General features: G+C 46.6%; 1 protein-coding gene across 3 annotated transcripts; it reads right to left on the reverse strand.

Moving 5' to 3' along the window:
• Positions 1-524: 524 nt before the first annotated feature.
• Positions 525-20,874, reverse strand: LOC311356935 (calcium-independent phospholipase A2-gamma-like). Of its 3 annotated transcripts, XM_084476796.1 has the most exons (11): positions 20,745-20,874; positions 20,272-20,333; positions 19,073-20,165; positions 17,786-17,935; positions 16,646-16,797; positions 15,904-15,998; positions 14,591-14,762; positions 13,834-13,891; positions 13,020-13,214; positions 4,108-4,303; positions 525-2,252 (listed from the first exon to the last, which is right to left on the reverse strand). In XM_084476796.1, exons 3-11 carry the CDS (start codon positions 19,988-19,990, stop codon positions 1,969-1,971), a joined length of 2,220 nt encoding a protein of 739 aa, XP_084332922.1. In that variant the 5' UTR covers positions 19,991-20,165; positions 20,272-20,333; positions 20,745-20,874; the 3' UTR covers positions 525-1,968. The 3 variants fall into 3 exon arrangements, with proteins under 3 accessions (XP_084332922.1, XP_084332920.1, XP_084332921.1); XM_084476794.1 differs by having other exon boundaries at positions 19,073-20,333; XM_084476795.1 differs by having other exon boundaries at positions 19,073-20,333; positions 20,741-20,780.
• Between the last annotated feature and the right edge of the window lie 106 nt (positions 20,875-20,980).

Raw genomic sequence — 20,980 nt, forward strand, 5'->3', positions numbered from 1 at the left:
CTCTCCCTTCTCCCTCTCACACGCCTTCCCTTCTCCCCACCATCTCTCTCTCCCTTCTCCCCACTCTCTCCTCACAGGCTTCCAGCTATTCCTCCACTGATGACGTCTGCCAAGTATCTTTGAATGACCCTGCATCTTAACTGTCCACTTATTAACAAAACACACACAGCAATGCAAAAAGACCACACACACACACACACAAAATCAACACTGTAAACATATTGTTATCGCTGTTGCTGAGCAATAATACAGCAGAGTTGAAGGTAACAACTGCCTCCCCTACCTCCCTAATGAGCACGAGTTTCCCTAAGCAATGGAAACAGCCGCTTTTCTGCGATAGCACCCGTGTAATCACACGTAATTAGGACACAGTGAGGTTCAGCGGAAAGATTTTAATTAAACACTCCAAACACTCCTTGCAGGGGGATCAATGGGGAAAATGGTGAGATGCAACAACAAATTGGCGCTTGTCCAGCTCTATCCTTTTCAGCTTAGGTCAGTTTGCAGTGACCATGACTCCGTCACACGTCCTTCTGTTGCAGTCAAGTCAGACGGGTTAAACGGGGGCAACAGACCAGGGCTTTAACAGCAACAGCACATTGGGTAAAAGTGATCCACAGTTAATCCTTTAAACCTGTAATTATATTTTACAGTGCAACGTCGTTAAATAAAGAGAAACTATATTTTAAACAAGCGTAAGCAATCTTTTTTTGTTACTAGAATTACACAATGTACATCTACAATTGTTACAACTTCCTTTGGGATAATTTGTCTGATATAGATTTTAAAAGTGTTACATTGGAGTGACGGCATTCATTATTACTTCAATATTAAACTACATGGACCTGCTGAGAGCAGTTATACTGGACTTGTGGTACGGTAAGATTCCCAGTGAGGTTAGTATCAATCATCAATAAAATCCAATTAAAAAAAAAGGTTAAAAGTGTTAACACACTGCAATTCCCTAGAATTACATTACATTGTTTCTTCCAGTGGTCATTGGTAGGCAGTGACGTTTAGGAGTACCAAACAACACAATTAATCACATAAAGGTCCTATTATTATCTTTTCATATCAACTTATAAATAAAATCATTCTTTATGCAGATATACATGTATACAAATTGTGTTTTTTTCAATGCCAGAAAAACATGCCAGAAGAACAGTGTTGGGCCAAACTGGTCGTAGCTGCTCTCTGTCAGCAGCTGTATGTTTTCTACAGTTTCTCTGCTATGTATTGCATGACTAGCGTTAATGCAGGGAGGTGCGCTTCCAGCATGCACACCGAGTGCATTAAGCTGCTGAGGCAATGCATGCACCAATACTTAAAATCAATTGTCAAGTAAAGTGGTATGAAAGAGTTTTTTTTTTTTTTTATGTATTATTTACAATACATATCTTAAAAATAAGATAAAATACTATCTTGCACTTATGATTAACAGCACCAGGAGTTAATGCAACGGTTGTTCCTGAACTCTTGTTTCGGCTTTCCAGTCATGATTCCCTATAGGCTGTGTGCCACCGAGCCCCATCACGTGACACACAGTGCCCTCCGTTCCTCCATCTCTAATCAAAGGAAAAAAAAAAAAAATCACCTGGGGTCGGTTGAGTTGTGCTCCAGAAAACCACCCCCCCCACCCCACCACCTGTCCCAGAGGTACATTGGTGGGTTCAGCCTGGTGGGGGATGCTTTTTCGGTTGAGGTACGATGAGCAGCTTGTGGAGGTATGGAGGGCGGTGGTCCACGTCCACGTCCCGCACATTCCGAGCGGCCATACTGGTGCTTCTTCACCATTATAATAACCACAACAACAACAACAACAACAACGGGTTGCTTGGTTACTCTAGATAACCCCCATCGATTATTTTACTCAAGAAGCACCAAGATGGCGGGCCCTACACCGAATGTGCCGGAACATTGCTTCTCGGGGCCCCCTCGGACGACGACACCGCCTTGGAGCGGTCACCGCTACGAGCGCTTGGCCCTGGACAGGGCGCGCAGGCCGCCGTGCATGTCGGCCCTCAGCCCCGCCCACTCCGTCAGCCGCTGGCCGGAGCCCTTGTCCCGGGTCAGGATGGCGGCGGCCTTCTTCATCTTCTCCTCATTGCGGCCCAGGTAGCGCTGGGCCTCGGCCTGCAGCAGGTTCAGCTTCTCCTGCCGGCTCTCGTCCAGCGTGATCTCCTCGCTCATGTACGGGTTGAAGCGGAAGTAGGTGCCGGTGGGGAGGAGGCCGTCCAGCATGGTGTGGACCTCTGTGTGTGTGTGTGAGAGAAAGAAAGGGGAGGAGGGGAGTGTGTGTGTGTGTGTGTGTGTGTGTGTGTGTGTGTGTGTGTGTGTGTGTGTGTGTGTGTGTGTGTGTGTGTGTGTGTGTGTGTGTGTGTGTGTGTGTGTGTGTGTGTGTGTGTGTGTGTGTGTGTGTGCGCGCGCGTGGAGAAGGGGAGAGGGGAGCGGGGAAAGGTATGATGAAAAAGAGTCCAGGCATGTACATGAGGTTACACATCAGCGCATAAATACATGCCTAATACAGCCCAGCGTGTACAAACACAACGCAAACAGAGATTACAGTCACAGTCGGTGGAGCGCACAACGCCAGAACAATACGTCAGCCGTTTCTGACAGCTATACATGGGAACGCAAAAGCAAATGTTTCGGGGCGGCTTTTGGAAATGTGTGAGTGTGCCAGAATGAAGGTTATTCAAAGTGCACTGGTACCGAGATGTTTATACTTTTCTTCCTGGGAGGGAGAAGGCTGTCATGCGCGATTCAAAGAGATGTGGGTCTGTGAACGGAAAAATGGAAATGTATAAAATATGTATTGTATTGAAAACGAAGCGCATGAGGGAGAATAACTGAGGAGATGTGCTTGAAGGCGCACAGAGCAGCATGTGTGAGCGTTGCTGCTCTCACAGCACTCTGAGGTGAAGGGAGGTTCAGGAGGTCAGACCAATCAAATCAAAGCGGCTGGCCACTGGGTTCAGTGAAACCTGGCAGGTTACCACTGAATAAAACATTGGCTCAAATCTCCTTTTGGCGTAATGACGTGGCAAATTATACAATTAACACGAAAAGTGCACACAATAGTGAAAAGCCGTCTCCAAAATCAATGGATGTCGGAAGTGCGATGGTTGCAACCCATTAGGGTTGTTTAAGGTTGCTACCGCCTGCTCAATGCGGGGTGGGAGGAATGGATGAGTCAGATTCATGGACTGTGGGATTGGGTGTATTGTTTGTATTTGCCGGTGTATGCATCGGTTATGGGTCACAAATGGGTTGTTGTAGGGGTTGATTCTTTACACTACAATGCTTTTGATTGCACCTTTACTGGGCTTGCCGACCCTATAGGAAAACTCTGAACATAATAATATTAAATTCATATTTTAAAAAGCTATTATATAAAAAAAACAGAATCTAAAAAAAAAAACCTGATTATACCCCAACAATTTTCAGTTCAATGGTTATTAAACCGAAAAATAAGAAACGATCAATGTTAACCATGTTTGAGTTTGGATTTCTTATGATTATGGGTGTTTCTATGATAACATAATATTTGTCTTCACATCTCCCACCACACCACAGCACCGGCTGCTGTTTTGTGTGCGGTACACACCCTGGAGGAAGCATGCGTACAATTAACAGCTGGGACCGAGGTTTACGGGTAGAGGGCGAAAAATGGATGATGAACACTCCACTAATCTGCTCTCTCTAAATAACAAGAGGCCCAATCCCAGAGCTTAATCCCAAAAACCAGGGGGGGGGGGGGGCGGGGGAATCGGGCGCCAAAACCCCTGCATCTGGGTCACGCCCCAACCCACCGCCGCCACGGGGACACGCTCCCTCGCCAAAACTAGGGAGGTACAGAGGTGCCCCCTGCCCAGAGGTGACCCACCACCCACCGGCACAGGGCTTGTGATGAGGCAGGGCTCCACCACCACAAATTCAGCCTGCGCCAGCGGAGCTCTCGGCTGGCCGGTGATACGGCGAGTTCAAAACGCCCCCGGGCCTTTGCTTTGAATGTGACACGCCGCGGGGGGGAGGGGGAAGAAAAGGATGTTGTTTGTTTATGTGTTTCTCGGCTTGTTTTGAAGGGTGTCGTCTAGGGTGACCTACCTTCCGTGTCGGTGGCGCTGCTGATGACGTTCACCAGCTTGGTCTTGAGGCTGGTGTGGGTGGCGCTGTGCTTGCCCGGGGTGGCGAAGCGGCCCGTGCCCAGCGACACCACGCACTCCAGGGGCGTGCCGGGCCACAGACACTGGCACTCGTGGATGGCCAACGCCGTGGGGTTGTTGATCAGCAGACCTCCGTCCTATGTGAAAGTGAAAGTGAAAGAGAGAACACGAGAGCGAGAGAGAGAGAGAGAGAGACCATGAGAAAGCAGCCACATGAAGGAGAGCGAGAACATGAGAGAGACCGAGAACATGAGAGAGAGAGAGCGATCGACTGTTGTTAGAGATTCTCTTTCACTGATTTTGTCCAAACGAGACCACGTCACACTAAAAAAAAAGCTCATTCATTAAAAACAAGACAAGGGCTTCCTGTTCTTAATATCCCACTTATGTGCGTTGTCGATGGAACAAATGGGCCGCGGCGGTACAGAAGAACCCAGAACCCATCGCCTTGATGTTCCACTGCCGCCCCGCGGGCCCTTTGATGCGAAGCGGGTGCCAAGGAGATATGTTTGCTGTAGATCCATAGTCTCTCGCCCAAAGGCATCAGGGGCGGAGGGGGGGTGAGTGTAGGGAAGCTGTGGGGAGCGTTGAATAGGCATGAGGGTTGAAGTGCGGAAGGGGTTGTGGGCGGTTGGGGGGGTGGCGGCTGGCAGCCGGATCAAACACACACGGGGGGCGGAGGGGGGGGGTGGTGGTGTGTGGGGTGCAGCCTGATTAAAGAGGCCAGGCTTGGGGTGTGGGGGATGGCGGGAGGGGGTGGTACGGGTGGGGGGAGGAGCCCCAGGGTGTCTTGCGTCTTGGGACGGTGTAGGCAGTGGAACAAGGTCCTTGCTTGTGCGAATGCTTTTGAAGCTATGGCTATGGCGGCTATGTGAGTGTACATCTCTGTCCATGCTGTCCATGTATGTACAGTATGTATGGATGTACAGTATGTACAGTATGTATGTATGTATGTACAGTATGTAGGTATGTATGTATGTATGTATGTTTAAGGCTGTAGTAGGGGTGGGGGGTGCATCCCCATCCCTCCTGCTAATGCCTGAGCAGCGTGGCATAATGAGATTTCTTCCAGCACAAATCAATGTCGGGGGCACGTGACCTGACAGGGAATGGAAGCGCTGCCTAGCGAGAAGCAGGTCCGTTCATCACCCAGCGCACTGGACGGGCGAGGAACTGTGTCATCGCCTCAGGCTCTGAAAGATATATAAAATATATATATATATATACTGTATATATTGCAAAAAGGGCAATTGGAAGTGGTCGGCGGATTGGCGCATCAGCACAAAGCAAACACTCTCCATTGATACATGAGAATGCACAGGCGATGGCAATCCGATGATCTTTTCTCCATCACAGCGCATTGTTGTCGTTTTTTAATACATGGACACGATGGGGAATGGAGTCCATCAATGTAGCAGAATGAGACAAAGGGTTTGAGAAATCCCACGTGACGGCCAATCCTTTCCGTTCTCGTGGCGTTTTTTTAAAATAAAGGATTGGAACGAGGAATGATCCTTTTTATTATGATGCACTGGATGAGTCGTTTTTATGTGCAATCCAAATCCCCCTCAGACCCCCTCTGGTCTCTCCGACTGGGCCATGAGTCACACATTGGTCCCTGCCTCGTCCCAAAGCCACCCCCAGAACCGCTGACACGGAAGTTTTTGTGTCCGTAAAGCAAGGCACTATGCGGCAGCAGGGCTTTGGGCACAGAAGGAAATGAACCACGGAAGGGATAAAAAATAAAAAAAACTCTGAATTAAACTTGTTCCCAAAGTAAAAGTATCACAGAGGCTCTCTCACAGCGCCCAGCTCCGGGCGACCCCATCTGGAACCCAAACAGCTCAGCAGTTTTCCTCACAGCCCGCCAACCAGGCTCAATTTTCCCGAACTCGGGTGGCAAGTGGAAGCACTGCTCTGAGTCAAGTCGTGGCCAGAGGCCAGTCTGTATTCACAATAGTCTCCTTTGAACAGAAGCAGGGAAAACATCCGTGTTAAGTCGTGGACTCGAAACACCTGCTCCTGCAGTTCAGACCTTTATACAGGGTCCCAAGAAAAGTCGTTTCAAGGCGCTGGGTCCTTAGGGCTTCGTGCCCACTCCAAATGAATCCAGGGCCATTGATTCAGACGATAATTTGCATCCTCTTAGCTATTTTCACAGCCAGCAGTAATAGGCATGCAATCCTAGAGAGAGAGAGAGAGAGAGAGAGAGAGAGAGAGAGAGAGAGAGAGAGAGAGAGAGAGAGAGAGAGAGAGAGAGAGAGAGAGAGAGAGAGAGAGAGAGAGAGAGAGAGAGAGAGAGAGAGAGAGAGAGAGATGCTCATTCCCCAGTCAGATTGCTTGGCAAGATGCTAAAGCTCACCAATCTTTTTGCAAAAGCTCTTTTGAGGGCACTTGTGTTATGATCAACTAATGATCCGCTTCAACCAGAATGCACAAGCCTTGTACACAGAAACGACAAACTGGAGCTGGCCATCCACCCTGATAGCACCAAGAATACCTCCGGTCATTGAAGATATATGGCAGCATCTGGCCACTCCACATGCTTCTCGCTATTCCAACCGTTCCAACTCTATCGGAGGGAAGCCGCCTACACAAGTGTAGTCACTGACTTTGGAGGAATCTAAAGATAGAATGAATACGCACTTTTGGATGAAAGCCTTGAATGGCCACGGCCACGTGTGTGTGTGTGTGTGTGTGTGTGTGTATATATATACAAGTGTTTATATTTGACAGAAGGCAAGAGAATGTAACGAGCGGACGGATACAGTATCAAGAAGTCATGTGGACGTGTGTCCTCAACTCAAGGAGCCAAAGCAATCCAGGAGTCTGTCTGGGAATCGGGAAGTCTCCATGCTTAACACAAGAGGGGCAGGATAATGTGGTGGCGTTGGACCCAGGCCCTGAAAGTCTGATCCTGTCATGGATGGCCATCATCCTTGAGCGAGCTAACTCTTCCCCCTGCTCATTCATTCATTCATTCTGTTCAATGTGAATAGTTTTTGGAGAAAATCCTGAATCTCCTAAAATAAATGATCAATTGAAGCCAGTCCTGAGGAGAAGGAGGAGGCGGCAGAAAGACTCATGGACATCTGCTTCAATAATGTAAAGGATGGCTGTTCTGTGAGGCGCTGGCTTCCTGCCCCTGGTGGAGTAATGATTCTCAACAGAGCCGACTCTCGGCTGCTCGCAGTCCTCTCCTCCTCCAGGGACGGGCGGCTGACGGGCGCAAATCACCCCCTCTCATTTTCATATGCCTTGTTAATTAGGTCTCAACTAATTAGGGCTTTTGGCACATGCAAGATCGAATTTCCCTTTCCACAACCTTATATGATGAAAGTTAATTGATATATATTTTTTATAGAGAAGGGGGGAGAAAAAAAAAAAAAAAAAAACGAATGCGATGATAAACGGAAAGAGATAAAATTATGGAAAGCGTGATTTAACAGGCCTCCTATATTGCTTCTTTCATCTCTTAAACCACCATTAACTTCAGGGGCGCACATCATCCTCCTCAGTTTAATCCGTCTGGGGGGGGGGGGATAGGTGCTATCGGCAGGATCGGCAGAAGTCATTTCATGCTCGAGTGTGTGTCATCTTCCATTAGCGGGGGGGCAAAACGTCTACCTCTCCGTCCTGCGTGCACTGTGCGTGCCATCGTTCTCCTGTAGCCCCACGGCGATGCTTCAGTGCTGCATTGTGGGACGGCCGTGATGAGCCACAGAGCGAGGCCCCCCCCCCTTTTTGTCTAAACGAGTAGCTTATGACGGTGAGCTTCTCTCTCTCTCTCTGCACGTGTTTAACAGGGGGGCTTCACCTCACTGCGTCAATCAGCAGCTGTCACCGTGGGAATCGACAGATTTGACGCAGGCCCGCCGAGCTCCGCTTGGGGTCGGAGGAACCTCTTTGGACGCGAGGGTTGCTCAGGGTACGAAAATAACTTTCATAATATTCCGCGCCTAGCAACACTTCTCAGAGTGACCAAATAGTTTGATTTACGATGGTTTACCCCCATAGAATACCAAAGCTCATTCTCAGACGTCAGAGTCAATGTTCCATGTTTCCGTGTTTTTCCTCCGACATACAAGCATTCCAGACCGCATTTTTTCAAGGCCGTCATGGAAACAGAAATCTCCTCCGTACCACAAAGGGTGCTATTGTCATCCACGGGGACAGGAATGGCATCCGCCATTGAGTGAGATGAGCCATCCATCAGGCGTGGCCCAGGTCGCGTCAGGGGTCTCCATGCTATATTATGTAATTACGCCGACCAGCTCCTTTTTCTCCGTTGCGTTCCTGCAGGTCTCAGGGGGTCAGCATGAGGTTCAAGACTTTTCTTTCCCCTGGAAGTCGACAGAGCCCCGGTCCCATCTGTGTGTGGGACAGAGAGCCGGGCAACCCTGCCTCGGGGCATGGAACGAGCGCCGATTGAGATATATTGTCTGACACTGCCCTCCGCTCAACACTGTGTGTGTGTGTGTGTGTGTGTGTGTGTGTGTGTGTGTGTGTGTGTGTGTGTGTGTGTGTGTGTGTGTGTGTGTGTGTGTGTGTGTGTGTGTGTGTGTGTTCCGACAACCGAATATTGAAACACTGAATCATCCCCGACTGCTGTGACCCGCAAAGACTGAGCGGTGAGGACAGCAGCCGTGCTTCTACAGACGGGTGTGGCTCCCCCGCCACACACATACACACACACACACACACAGCACAACACCCCCCCCTCCCTCCCCCCCCCCAATCCGGGGCTATACAAACACATTTAACCACCTCCTTGTACAATAAGAAGCACATTCTTTCCTGCCCATCATCATAAGCACACTAATGGTGTGATGGGGAGCTCATTTCCCTAGGTGTGCATTGGGAGAGATGGTGGAAGGCTTTGCATGCATATCAATGCGCTGGCATGCTGTGAGCGATCTGAGCACGCCCGGGGATTTGCAAGGTCCAATATAAAAGATTTACTCAAGGAAATCTCATTTGGAAGCCGTTGCATATGAGCGGCTTGTTAAGCACCATGTCTGCTGGGAGGAAGCACCAGAGGAGGCCGAAGGGTGGTGAGAGACCGAGAGAGATAGAGAGAGAGAAACGGCCCGGCCTTCACAAAGCAGCCAGTCAGCGGGTCAGTCAGACAGTCAGTCAATGTAATCAGTGGACTGGCCTGATTCTCAAGTGTACCCGGCACAATCAAGTGGCTTGTGTGCATGCGTGTGTTTGACAGTAGACAAGAGAAGGCAGTGAGTGCATTGATGAGGATGTGTGTCAGGATTCAGGGAAGAAGACGAGGAGAGGGAGAGGGGAGGGGGGGGGGGAACCTAGAGTCTGCCTGGAAGCCTGATGCTGTATTGGGCGGGACCGAGAGGTTCTCAGCACCCTACTCAGGAGGAGCCATCCGGGATGAGGAAGGTGAGTGAAAGCTCAGACTTAGAGAGCACTTTTTGCCTGAGGCATCTGTCCTCACTACTCATCTCCACTCTGAGTGTGTGTGTGTGTGTGTGTGTGTGTGTGTGTGTGTGTGTGTGTGTGTGTGTGTGTGTGTGTGTGTGTGTGTGTGTGTGTACGTGCGTTTGTGTGTGTACTAGGTGTGTCTACATCACACATACTACATGACAACTACTGGCAAACGCACTGTATGGCCATTCAAATGAAGAAACAAAGAGTCAAGTCAAGTCAGTCATTTGTATTTGTATAGCCCTAAAACTCAGTTACAGTCTCAAAGGGCTTTCATGTGGTGAAATTAAAAAGCTATCAAAGGGATCCCTCCTACTGCTTTTAGTATGAAGTCTCTGGAGTTTCCACCCATCAAAATGCAGCGCAGCTGTCAACGCATAGACTTGTGCGTCGTTTCCTTTGGCGTTTAATTTCCCGGTGACAGATATAAGTGTTTTCCGGTGGTCTTGTGGCAGGCCTTTCAGGGGCTGTTCAGTTGGAGGGTGCCATGTTTTCTCTCTCTCTCTCTCTCTCTCTCTCTCTCTCTCTCTCTCTCTCTCTCTCTCTCTCTTCTCTCTCTCTCTCTCTCTCTCTCTCTCTCTCTCTCTCTCTCTCTCTCTCCTCTCTCTCTCTCTCTCTCTCTCTCTCTCTCTCTCTCTCTCATCTCTCTCTCTTCTCTCTCTCTCTCTCTCTCTCGGTGTTGGTCTGTGGGTGGTGGTGGTTGAAGCAAAGATCCCAGGGTTCTGATCAAAAGCTGGCAGAGACGGGGCATGAACCAACCCTCCCATTCCTCCCGGTCGCCCGGGGAGGTGCCATGGTAACTGGGCATGGAGAATCGGCCTCTCCTCGCCATTCAACGCATGCGAGGAGGAGGGTCTCATGTATCGGTGGTCTACAGCGTCGAGATAACAAAGGGGGTCTTAATGTGGAACATGCTCCTCCCATGCTCTTCTCCAGCCCCGGTGTCTATTCTAGAATTTCTCTTTTTTTTTTCTTTTCTCTCTGCCGCCTCTCGCAACAGCGCTCTATCTCGTGGTTACGGTGGCCAGTGTCGGGCTGCGATTATGCAATGACTTCACTGCTTCAAAGCACCCAACAGCCCCCACCTCCCCTTCTCACACGCCAGTTGCTATTTCTCCTCGTCGTCCCCCTCCTCCTCCTCCTCCTCTCTCCCCGTCCTCTCCATATTACCGCCGTCCAAATCTACATTTCTGGCACCCGCTTGAGTTTCCGTCGCTGCTAGAAAACCTGGCAGAATTTGCAGCAACATTAACAAACAATCCAAACTTTCTTTGAACCCCGCTTGTGAATTCCGGCATTCGCTCAGCACATGGTGAGCCCTCTCTCATTCACGTCGCCTACAAAAGGATTATTGTGTGGGGTTTGGGGGTGGAGGGGGGAGGGTTGTGGGGGGGGGGGGGGATGCCGAGCAGAATACTGTGTGGGTGTCGGTGGAAAAAGGGCAAGATGACTCCCTTGCCTGAGAATCCTGACAACACACAGAGGACATGCTATGCTCTGCTGTCGCAGTCTGGGTCCGGCGTGTCCAAGCCGCTCCAGTGCAGAGAGCCTGATGACTATGACGTCTGTCTGGGGGGCCACTCACAAGCTGGTCCCCCTCACTTTTGTGGTGTGTCAGGAAGTGTTGACTGTAGGAATTTGCGTCAGGCTTCAAGTGCCCGATTAAGAAAGAACATCATGTTGGGATTTGGACTACACGCCCTCATTTCCAATATTCATCATTTTGGCAAAAGAGACAGTTGAAGGAAAATACAATTGGGAAATGTATAATTTCGCAGTTTTCCCAAACAGAGAATTTTCAGTCTCATAGGCATCATTTTTAGAGATCAAAAATAGCTTTGCAATTCTTGGGGAGACACTGCAATAGATACAATAACATTGTAATAGTAATATAAATAAAAGTTGTACAAAAGTCATACATTTTGAAAGAAAATCTACATGTATGAACTGAAGCAATCCAACAGTTTTTTTTTAAAAATCACAGTCAAACATTTGTTTTTAAACCGGTTTAGCGCATATACCTAGAGTATTAATAACCAGGTTCATAATCCAATTACAACGTTCGCCTGTAATGCTTAACTCCATAGCGATTGCGATAGCTGAACAAATAGCCGCAAGGAGCTAATTTATGCGTCTTCAAGTACCAGCAGACGTGTGAGATGGCACTGAGGAAATCTCTCACGGTGCGTGTGCAGTGTGTGTTTTTTTTTTTTTTTCTAAATCAGCCAGTCTCTTTCATTCTGCCTCTCCTCCGCCGTCTGCCCTTCCCATTCCCCTGCACACCTCAACACGACTTCCAATTAGGACCGGGGAGGGGGGGTGCCTGTCTGTCTGCATGGAACCCTTCCCTCTTTGATGTGCATCACCTGCCCCGTTTCCTTTGGTCCCACCTGCATGTATTTTTACCCGTCGGTTATCCGTGATTCCGTGTGTGTGCTCTCACTTGCGCTTCCCATGTCAAAGCTCACGCGCAAGGTCCAATGAAGGTTACATCACAGTCCAATGAGAATCAGGGGGGGGGCGGGAAAAAAACTAAACACGATGACTCGATTCCAGCTCAGCCGATCTGAGACCTTGAGCCATCACAGGAGCGTTCCCGGCTGAAGCCATTGATCCAGAGGGCGATCGCTACGGATGTATTAGGGAGAGGATGGGCGGCGGAGTTGTTGTTATGGCAGAGCGGCCTAATGCATGCGTGTTCAGAGATATGAGTTAAGTGCATCACGCTCCGCCTCCATCACTCACTCAGGTCGGCCGAAATGTGACTGCCTGGAAGACGATGCTGACAGCACATTAAAACAAACCTATAAATCATAATTCTGCTTATCAGGGTTCAGATTCACTAGGCTTACACCAGCCTACTAGTGCTAGGCTAATGGGGTTCAAGAAGGTAAAGAAGTGAACACCCTTCATCATCTTCAATGATGTAAAAGACCAAAGATAATATATTGCTTAAGGTACTCCAGGCTTTCTCTTATGTTGCCATTAATAGCTGTGAAGAAATACTGCAATGCTTGAAATATTTATGTAAATGCATTGCTTGCGAAACCATTAAACAGGGAGTAAGGATATCCAGTAATAACTAAGGATGGGTATTTTCAATACCACTAACAACAGCACTACCTGGGATTCCGTTCAATACTTGAATCAATACTTGTGTCAGTGCCTTACCTTGAGTGTAAACGCATTTCATTCACATGACTTCCATCGAGGGGCTCATCCAAAATTCATAGACCAGTATTTAAGTGCTCATCTTATCTTTCGTTAAGTTTCATGATTTATACACAGCCTATATATACACTGACTTTACTTATACATACCGATAACCATGGCTACCTCAGGTCCATTGCAACAAAGCCATGAGTGTACAAAAACACAACGTAGCATTAGGAAACGGACACTGACCTGGTGGAGGTCAGGGCCCAGGGCGAACTCCTGGAAGTAGCCGGGGGCCGCTGAGGAGGCCCTGAGAGCCTGCCACAGCTGGTGCTGGCAGCCCCCCAGGTAGTGGGAGCGGACCCCTGGCATCAGGTTGTAGTTCCTGAACACATAGGCCTTCAGGGGAGTGCCTTGATTCACTATGGCGCTCACTGCTGACACCTGCAGGAGAAGATACGTCACAATGTGTAATTTATATATTATTATTTATATATTATATATATATATATAATTAAAATTTGTACATTTGGGAGGCATCTACTAATGACCGGATTAGGATTAAAAATGCAAGTCGTCCACATTTCCATTATAATGGATTTTAAAAAAAGAACCGAAGAAAATGGGAAATGTACGTAATCCACACACAAAACAGAAAATGTTAACGCAATTTCCTGAGCAGGAAATTGACATATCTATGCAAACACAACATTCATATGATGCAGTTGACATCAGTATGAAAATATTTTCATTCACTAATTAGTTTTTATGTCAGTTTGTGGAGTTATAGGAGATAATGCCAATATGGACTTTTACCAATACAACTACTTCATTTTCCCCTGTGCCAGAATGGATTTTCAAAACCGTCTCCCAGTTTTCATGGCACCTGTCTCACAGTGAAACTCATGAGGAGAAGACATGTCTATAAAACTTTATTATTACCCGAAAGGGGCCCAGGCAGCAGCTTCTCCCACCCTCATTATAAACATAGTGGGATACAGAGCTCAGTGGTCTGAACAGGACTAGATGGGAGAACGGGCCCTTGCTTTCAACTAATGCTCACCTTGGGGCATTTTTCATTTCTGGAGGTTTCCACCAGAAGATCAGAGCCAATCTTCTCTCTGTGGAAAAGATAACAGGGGTTGATGGGTCTTTTTGATGCGTCTGTGAAGTGTAGACACAATCAGGTCTAAATCGGGCCCCTTGGCCCCAAGATAGTTATAATAGTATACTCTCTGAGTAATACAAACGTAAATAAATTATCCAGCAGAACAATTAGATACATTGCATGAAACATAAAAGTTTAATTGAAACTCCTTTTTCATTACACCATGTTAGTGTATGTTCCCAAAAATGTATTTAAATGCAACATTAATAACGGTGGACATGAGGTACTTCTATTCTCATTTCCTCCTGGTAAGTCAGTGCATTCCACAGTCCTGCCATGAGAATAACTGGGAGCTGTCCTCGTTGCACTAATCATTATCTATAAAGAACCAAGAGCCCAGGGGAGACAGCCTTTAGTGTCTATGGTCCTCGCCTCTGGAACAGAGTCTGCTCAGGCATTGAGGGCATCCGTCATGGGTCGATAAAAACTCTAAAAAGTAAAACCTACCCTTTGAGTTTAGCCCTCTCCTTAATTGTTTATTGCCTCAGCATTTTGGCTTCAATCTCGCTCTTACATGCCTCTCTGTGATTCAGATATTCCATTCATATATTATAAACTAATTTCATTTGTTTACTGCTCTGCTGTCGTTTCCTTCTCTAAGCAGCTTGTATTCGACGGTCATCTCCCACGGTGGTGGGACCATGGAACCTACTTGAGGATCTTCTCCCAGGGCTCGCTGTCGTAGAAGGCGTGGTTCCAGCCCATCTTCACCGTGCCCACGAGGCGGTTCTGCTTGAAGACGTCGGAGCCCAGCTTCCTGTACATGTCCTCACACTCGCTGAGGGGGTACTGGAAAATACCCAGCATGAAGCCCAATATAGCCCCTGGGGAGGAGCACGCAGACACAGAGAAGCTGTCAATGGCGCCTTGGCGATGCGAATACAAAACAAGATACAAAAATGTAAAAATAAGCATGTGTAAATAAAAAATTGGATGGCGGATTATGCTAATACCACTCCATAGTAGAAACATAAGACAAGATCTCCAATTTTTCACTTAGTAACACATACAAATCGGATTTGTTAAGCGTACTATTATTATAAACTATTATTGTCCAGAGCTCGAGGCTACCTCTGACCTAGTGAGGGAGAGAGTTGGGGGAAGCCAAGCGACTGATGAATTATATGCTTAGGGTGACGTTAGTGTGAAATGGTCCATGTAATGCAATTTAAATGTGATTAGCAGGGGTCTCACAGAGACCATAGACACACAGCGATGCATTGATTTGTGATGATTGTGCATGATTTGGGATGGGGGGGCATTTGCTGATAAGATAATAATTCAGTGATCTAATCTTGCGAGAAGTTCAGAGGTACTAGATTTGAATCCCAATGTCCACAGTCTACCTGTACCTACCCCTAAGCTCTCAATAACATCTATCTAAACATGTACCTAGTTGCCTGTGCTTGCTAAAATGACTAAATACACCATAACTAGCTCATGACTTGAGCTTTGATTGCCTCTAGTTATGCAACAGTTTGCATAGATCTATTCATTTTCGAGAGAAGATAAAGGAAACAAATAAAGTTGAAGTAGAAGAAACAAAAGTTGTTTAAGGGGTAGAGTATGGCCCACTATTACCCCCTTGTGGCTGATTTGCATGGGGAAACCATTTGGATTACGAGAGACAGCTAAGTCATTAAAAGAAAAGTTGGTTCTATTTAGCAAAGCATTTATAATACAGCTCCTAGCAATTATAATAGTGAAAGTTAAAAATAAAAATAACAAGCATTGCATTTCTCCAAAATAACAACCCCAAAAATATAACACATTTTCCATGCACACAAAAATTTAACCGTGCCTATCAGCAGCTATCAGAGCGTCCAGATGGGACTGTTAAAGCCAGATGTAGGAAAGAAGTAAAATGGGTCAGACCGGCAAATGCTGAGCTCTGATAATCCGTGACCCACAGGGCAGACACCTAAATTTACAGTACACATAACCAGGACAGGGGGACATATTTACCTGTACTGACACCACAGATGTAATCAAACAGTTGGTATATGGGTTTGCCCGTCTGGGCCTCCAGTTTGTGTAGAGTCTGAAGGGCAAGAAGTCCTCTAAAAAGGTTTAAGAGGAAACATAAAGGAGACACACGGAGACGGACAGATGCAGAGAGAGAGAACAAAACAAAGCAAGTGAATAAGAAATCTCTGGACGTTAAGTAAGTTCAAGATTAAGCTTCAGGCTCAAATGGTGATGGTACTTATAGATTGGGTGCGTTTTGAGCCAAGCTCATCGCTTTGACCATAAGTACTCATACTGTATTTTGTGCAAAGCAGTCCACTCAGGATTAGCCTCCAGCAAACGGCAGGGTGTATGGTGGGGCGTTTGGGCATAAAACATGTAGTTGAGTTCATAAATGTTCCGATGGTTTTAGAACATGAAAAAAGCTTTTATCTGAATGGACACGCTTCGAGAGGTCAGCATCGACAGTCAAAGTTGAGAGTGTTTGAACTCTGACCGCAGGGAACCACTGAGGCTTAAAGCTCATCATATGCTCACTGCTTAACAAGGAGAGTGTGTATGGTTGCTAGGAGACATAAAATCTGGATTTTCTAGATTTGACTACATAGTGAGAATAGTGAGTATTAATAGTACATCAGATTTCTTTGGCAGCCACAGTACACCAAAACAATAACAAACAAATCAACTCGCAATCCGTAACGGAGCGCCGTAACATTATCTAAGAGTGGAGGCTTCCTACCGTAACCCTCCTCCGTCTATGGACAGCAGCCGTATGCCGCGACCTTTGACGGGGTCATGGTAGCCCACCAGAGACAGGGCCTCCCTTACGGCCGCTCTCAGGCCAGGGTCGCTAGCCTGGCGCAGACGCAGCAGGCATGAGACCACTCTTTCCTGCAGGCGCAGCACACAGAACACACACTGTCAGACAGAAACCCGCCAGCAGTGGTTCACAACACTTTAACATAGCCTGCTCAGGATGGAAGGAACAATGATCTGGCTTGAAGTGAAAAAGGGCTCATACATGCTGACCAATGCTTTGGTCAGCAGCGTTCAAGATCAAACTGTAATACTGTGAGGGTTAGGCCTGGGCGATATGGCTGAAAGATATATCACGATATAACTTGATCATATTGATCGATATCGATAACTATTGACCTTAAAAGACTAGGAATTACCATGCTGGATTTAAACACTTGTGTTTAACACTTAATATGACCTTCCACTGTTCTTCATTGATAAATACTCCAATGTCGATACAACAATGAAAAGAAAAACACTCAAATACTGTAAATAAGTCTGGAACCGTGTTTGTGTAACAAACCCAGCTGCTAGATTCAGTGGTCCAGTCTCTTATCGATATATATTGAAGATGTTTTATATTGATATTGATCAAAAGTCTTTTTTATTGTCCAGGCCTAGTGAGACTACACCAACAGGCATACTGAAAGCATGGCGAAGCAAAAGAAGAGTCAGAAAAGTCAGGATTAAACAAGACATAACTGGTACAACAAATGCGGAAGTTAACATTATACAGACAAGGTTGCGTCATAGAAAATAACTTGTTTGTCCGACTGAATGACCATTCAAAGCAGCTAAGGTAGTTAAGTATAGGGTTGGCCTGGAAAAATGATTTCAAGCTTAGAATATTTGTCAGTTTTCCAAACAAATATCTTAATATTCAGATATTTGTTACGGCAGAGATTAAATGCAGCTTAAAAGTTTCCGAACACAGACGGTTTCCAAAGTATGAGTAGGGATTAGTGACAGTAGTATGAAATTCTGATACCTAACAAACGAATATCCTGGCTCAGCCCTAGTTTAGTATAGTTAGGATTTTTTAAATAAATAAATTTCTCTTGAAATTTGAAGAAAGGCAAACCTTCACGGCCACACCACGGGTATCTGGGAACTCCAGTAGGTGGTAGCTGAGGTCTTCCACCCTGTTGATGTAGACCCGGACATCTGAGGCCCTGTGGAGGGCCTGGACCAGCGCCCGGGTACGATTGTCTATGCTCAGCCTGGCAATGATCTACAAGAGGGGATAAGATGTCAAGATTCACAATTCTGCAATGACATGAGGTGCAGAAAGTGATACATAGAATATGTACATTGTTGATGGATAGACAGATGTTTGGTTAATTTAAAGAGTGCATACAAAGTGCATAATGATATTACATAAAATTTGAAACCAATACGAATGCATTATAGTGCATTGTTGGTGCAGAGCAATAGTTAGAATGAAACTTCTAAGCCTTGTTAGCTTAGCTTTGACTATTTGAATAGTCCTTACAAAGTATATTGGTACTAGGCTGTACTAGGCATTAACCTGAAGCCTGCCTAATAGGCAATCAACAGCTAGCTAGAATGTTTTGACCTTATTTAACATGGAAATGTCAGTACTGAAGCAACAAGAAAAGCTCTGAATGGCATATTGTCTTGTCTTTAAGAGGCATACATATATTCACGTCCCATATTACGTTTTCATGAGACAACAATTCAAAAGTTCTTTCCAGTAAAGCTATTTTTTGCAGTATGGTTTCCCAGAAGCCCACAGCCAGCCTATCAGCACACTTGTGGACATTACATAGGATCACAGGGGCTCAGGTGACTGGGTCTGACCACTGCGGTTCTCCGCCACCCATGTGGGAATCATATTTCATTCAAGGAACAGAGAATATAGGCCTACCTTAACTCTGGTGTCAACAAGTACAAAACTTTGGAGCCAGAGATGATCCTGCATAACTTTTGATTACATATTAACTGGCCTATGAGTCCTATAGATTAGGTAGAAAATGCAAGAAGGCATAACAAGTACAATAAATGCTGCCGTAAACATTATACAGACAAGCGTGAGTCAAAGAAAACCACTTATCTTTTGTCCCACTGAATTGCCATTCAAAGCACCTCAGGTACTTTAGTAAAGTTATTATAGATAGATTAGGTAGTTATTGTGCTCATACACAGTTGTGGTTGTTGTGGTATTAGGTGGGGTGGGGTCGGTGATGTGTTTGATATAGCATTCCTATTCACTCAGACCTAACCCAAGAGCAATTGTAACATGCGTAACCCATAATTGTATCAGTGTTAAAAGACTAATTTCTTGTATGTGAAGTGTCTGACTAGGCTACTTAACACATTCTGGTTCTAACTGAAGGTGTAGGCCTACCTTTTCCCTTTGAAGCAGAAGCCTCTTCGCTCTTTCCTCTGTTGCATTTATCTCCCTGGTCACAGCGGCAACAGTCGGTTTAGCTTGTACATCCTCCACCTTCGCCTGCACCACCTCAGCACTTTTAGGTTCCACCGCCCTGAACTTGGGGACCAAAGGCCTTATATAGTTTCCCACAAATGCCTGGACAGTTGGTGCAGAGTAGGACAGGTAGTGTGCGAAACCCTTCTTTTGTGTGGATGGGGAACTCGTAGCAGTGGACTCTAAACCTTTATTATTGGACACTGGTGTGAGACTACTGCTCTTTCGTCCCTGAATGGAAGTAGAGGCCTTTTCCTGAGTGGTAGTGGTGCTGCCAAAGTAATTGTTGACATGATTGGCCAGGTAACTGTAAGTCTCATCCAAACTGACTGAGAGGGTGCTGGGATGGTACAGCTGTGGTGGGGCCGTGGCCTTGGACACAGTTGTGTTCTTGGTCTCTTTGCCATTCACCTGGTCCTCATTTCCCTCCTGCTTCTTTACAGCCCCAGTGCTATTAGCAGCGGCGACAACATTTCCCAGGCTTTTCTCTTTAAGGTCAAGTTCACTTGGGACCGTGGCTGCAACGGTTGCCTTGACATCGTCTTGGGAGGGGACAGAGGTAATGTGCGTAGCTTCATCTACTGTTGGAGGTTTCTGTGTTGTAGAATTGAGTTCAGTAGCTGCAGTGGAAACGGAATGAACATGGGAGGGAGTGGGAGAGGGAGGGGAGATTGTGCCCTGGTCGGTTTTTACTGTTTCCGTCACACCGCTGGCTTTAACCTCTTTTCCCGCTTGGGAAGCAGCAGGTTTGAGCCGGGCTATTTTAGACTTGAGTTCCGTGTGGGTCCCGCTCACAGCCTTGGAGACGGTGTCCAGCGTGCTCCGGATGCGAGACATGTGTTGGCTCAAACCGGGAAACCAACGAGAAGTGGAGGTGTTCAAGCACAGCGTGCTGGTGTGGAGTCTAGCTCTGCAGAGCCATCCTTTACGTCCCCAGATCCGTGTGGTCAGGGGGCTCTTCCAGCTGAACTTGTGGTGGACGAACGGACGGACATGGAGTCTGTAGTGGCCACTGCGTAAAGGAAACAATGCAAGTGATGCGGCAGGTGTCTGCCACACGTGGACAGCTCTGCCGACTTTCAACACCAAGGTATCTGGAGGCCATCTAGGAGCCATACCGTTTTCCCCTTCAGGTGACTTCTCAAGCCTTCACTGAATCCAATTGACCATTCTGTCTAAGCTGTTGATGAACAACAGAAAAGTATGACATGCATGAATGAGAGAAGGTATGACAAAAACAAACAAACATAGAAAAAACATGACACATAAACTCAGAGCTAGCTTCTGGTCAATGGCTATTAATTGTAGGAAAATAGATAGTGCCATAATCAACAACAAAAGTAGTGCATGCTAGAATACGAAGAAAAGAAGACAACATATGGAATGGACAAAACACAAGACCTCAACAGCTGATTGTGAATAGATACTACACATATACATACATAGCTATTCATCTTTCTACTTTGGGCTGACAGAGAATAAAACATTTAACATAACTAACGTTACAGTCCCGGATTTCACAGCGAATAGCAAGCAGGCTAACGTACCTAGCTAACATCGCAAGGGGCCTAAACAATACAAACATACCTACCAGCGTGTGAAAAAGTCTGCCAATATTACGTCTTCGTGTTATTATATCGCTAGCCAAAAGAGATACTGTGACCGCAGGCGCAGAGGAGTTCAAGATCACCAAAACAAGGAGGAGGTTGCTTGATTTGACGCTCACGCTATCTCTGACGAATGACGTGAGCACAACATCAGACATCAGAAAAACAATGGTCACGTGATTTCGTGCTTGAGCTCCTATTGGCTGCCTAAATGGGTACA

The sequence above is a fragment of the Micromesistius poutassou genome (genome assembly GCF_964030765.1).
Source record: "Micromesistius poutassou genome assembly, chromosome: 13".
Taxonomy (NCBI): Eukaryota; Metazoa; Chordata; class Actinopteri; order Gadiformes; family Gadidae; genus Micromesistius; species Micromesistius poutassou.

What these genes read in the sequence shown, in the direction of transcription:
- LOC311356935 (XM_084476794.1), bottom strand. Translation starts at nt 20,269, where the DNA reads ATGGCTCCTAGATGGCCTCCAGATACCTTGGTGTTGAAAGTCGGCAGA. An exon ending in TTCTGCTTCAAAGGGAAAAG is followed by an intron (nt 17,936 to 19,072) that starts GTAGGCCTACAC and finishes CCCCTCTTGTAG; the next exon opens with ATCATTGCCAGGCTGAGCAT. An exon ending in CCCGTGGTGTGGCCGTGAAG is followed by an intron (nt 16,798 to 17,785) that starts GTTTGCCTTTCT and finishes CTGCGCCTGCAG; the next exon opens with GAAAGAGTGGTCTCATGCCT.